At 36.4% G+C, this 2,698-nt stretch overlaps 1 protein-coding gene across 1 annotated transcript in view; it reads right to left on the bottom strand.

Annotated features, from left to right (window-relative positions):
* The window catches only part of DNAH7 (dynein, axonemal, heavy chain 7), a 233,491-nt gene that overhangs the window by 126,413 nt on the left and 104,380 nt on the right, over positions 1-2,698 (bottom strand). The window contains exons 29-30 of the mRNA XM_012641642.1: positions 2,377-2,559; positions 1,857-2,033 (exon numbers count right to left, since the gene is read on the bottom strand). Of these exons, the coding sequence (XP_012497096.1) occupies positions 1,857-2,033; positions 2,377-2,559 (360 nt within the window). The remainder of the gene's footprint in view (positions 1-1,856; positions 2,034-2,376; positions 2,560-2,698) is intronic.

Genomic DNA, 2,698 nt, shown 5'->3' with positions numbered 1-2,698 from the left:
GAAGATTAGAAGCAGCTGACTTCATATCCAGCCTCTGCCCCGGTACAAGCAAACAGAAATGTCAGCTGAGTTTCTGACTAAGGACGGCATTAAATGTTATGATGCAACACTAAACTACAGGTAGTTATTACTACAAATAAGGCAGATACTTATTACTACTGCACAGTAAATAACAGGCATTCATAATTTCCTCAACAGAGGATAAAAGTGCATATAGAACATTTTAGAAAACTTGCATTAAATGTTTTGTGTTTTGCTACAGACAGGGTTAAGTTCTAGTCACATGGAAAATTAATTTATTTGTAATATCTAAATTCTCTGACAATTCCAGAAAAAAAACAAAACAACAAAAACCCTGTAGCTTATTTTATTATGACCCTCAGTTCATACATGTTTAACTGTTTTCAAAACATGATTGCTTCTTATCTACAACATATTTTATAGTGCCAAACTTCTTGAGAGAGCGGTCTACACATGTGGCTCCCAAGCCATGTGTTGCTTACTGGTACCAGTCCGTGGCCTGTTAGGGACCTGGCTGCAGAGCTCTGCCTCTCCCCCCTCCCCCACCCCTCCAATTTGTCCGTGGAAAAATTGTCTTCCCTGAAACTTAGGAATGGAGGGGGTGCACAGCAGGAGGTGAGCAAGTGAGCTGCGGGCCAGTGAGCATATTTACAGCCATTCCCCATCGCTTGCATCACCGCCTGAGCTCTGCCTCCCACCCTGGCCGTGGAAAAATTGAAATTGTCTTCTATGAAATCTGTCCCTGGTGCCAAAAGGTTGGAGACCATCTACACCCATTGTCTCAGTGTCTCCATATTCTGCAAACAGAGGTGTTTAAGTGCCCTTGTCTCTCTCCTCAAGTACTTTTGCCAGGGTTCCCTCATGATCTACTCAATTGCCAAATTCCAGGGATTTATGTCAGCCCTTTCCTGCCTTCACCTGACCTCTTAGTAGTATCTGATAATACTGACTGTTTCCTTCTTAAGATGTTCTTCCCTCTTCCCTCTCCCTTGTCTAAATCACTGAGATTCTACCTTTTGATTTCTTCTTTTTTCCTCTGGATTTTTCCTTTAGGTAATCCACATTAACATGGTTTGAAATTGCATTTTCCAAACACCTACCTTGAGCCAAACTTCTGTCTCAGGCTCTTCTATTATCTCTTCAACAGCAGGAGAAATATCAGCCCTATTTCCCCTACATTTGTTCCAGAGCCAAAGTCATTCTACAAGACCTTTGGTGAACATCTCCCAAAGCAGAAACTGAGCATACTTGCACTGTAAGTTCCAGCTGGAGAGTTTAAGAGCCTCGCTAGTGCTATGTAAACTCCTGTTGTCACTTTTCTCCCTCTACTTTCTCCCTGCCCCACCCCTAAGTGTGTATTGAAAGAAAGAAAAATGGATCTGCCTACTTTAGGACCTCTTTCCAATCCTTCTACCAGGGCCTGGCTTATTTTAGGAACTTTAGATAATAAAGAAAATTGTAAAAATGGAAATTATTTGAAATACAACAGACCCATCAGAAATAAGAAATAACATGTAACATCTGGGTTTTGTTTGGTTTGTTTGTCTTTACCCAGATGTGGTTATGTAGGCCTTTGAGATTTTTTTTTTTAAGAAAGAAAAGATTAGCACCAATAATATTTTCTCAAACTCTAAGATGCTTCACTTAAACTATTTTTAAAGAATAATTATGTGATTTAATGTCATTTTATTAATAATCAGAAAAAAGTTTAGTCAAATTAGTTAAGAAATATTTTAAATATCTCTTAGTTGATAATAAAAGCATTAAAATTGATATATTTGGCTGCTTTGAGTTTTCCAGGTTTTTTTTAATCTTAAAACTTCCATTCCTCTTACCTTTGTATGCTTTCTAATAAATTCAACAGAAACAGGGACCATTCTGTCAAATAAGCCTATTATAAACTCCTTCTGAATAGCACTAATTGAGGCAGGTAACAGATTCACCCAAGACAACATCAGTGGTCTCCAGCCTAACATGTGAGGCTCCATGTAAATCATACCACATCTGGAAACCTGGAAAAACAATTGTTTACCATCAAGGCAATGTCTATAAAAGAAATATGACTTGGCACATCTGTTTTTTACGATATTCAAAAAAGTCTTGAAAAAAGCTTAATTTTATATAATTTCATGTTCTTAATTTTTTTGTATAACTTTACCAAATGATCCTAAACAAAGAGGAAAACATCCTGTTAAATTTGTCAAAGTATGTTAACAGATACGTATATTATTTGAGAATCACAGATCGCTCTTAAAATCAATTCTACTAATATTTTTAATTTAAAGTCAAAGCTCCTAATAGATACATATATAACATTTCACAATTTATAAGAAGATGTCAAAGTGGGGAACTTACAGTGGCAGGAGAAGCAACTTCTAAATCCATCGGTTCAAAAATAAGATTCATTTGTGGTGACATCTGAATAATCTCTCCACTCATCAGACATAGCTTTTTGTTGTCATCCAATACAGTATTCATATTCTCAATCCATACTGCATCTACTGGTCCATCAAAAATTAGCCACTTCCTATCTGGAGTCTATTTTATGCATATAGAGAATAAAGGGCAAAAACATAATGACAATGTAAGGAAACCATTCAATAGTATTATTTCAAAATTTAAAAACATGACTCCTAGAATTAATTTCACCATGGTAATACAAAGGTACCCTTTAAAT

This window comes from Propithecus coquereli, unplaced genomic scaffold (assembly GCF_000956105.1).
Source record: "Propithecus coquereli isolate 6110/MARCELLA unplaced genomic scaffold, Pcoq_1.0 Scaffold167, whole genome shotgun sequence".
Lineage (NCBI taxonomy): Eukaryota > Metazoa > Chordata > Mammalia > Primates > Indriidae > Propithecus > Propithecus coquereli.
The sequence above is the reverse complement of the archived record's forward strand: the minus strand, read 5'-3'. Positions and strand labels throughout refer to the sequence as shown.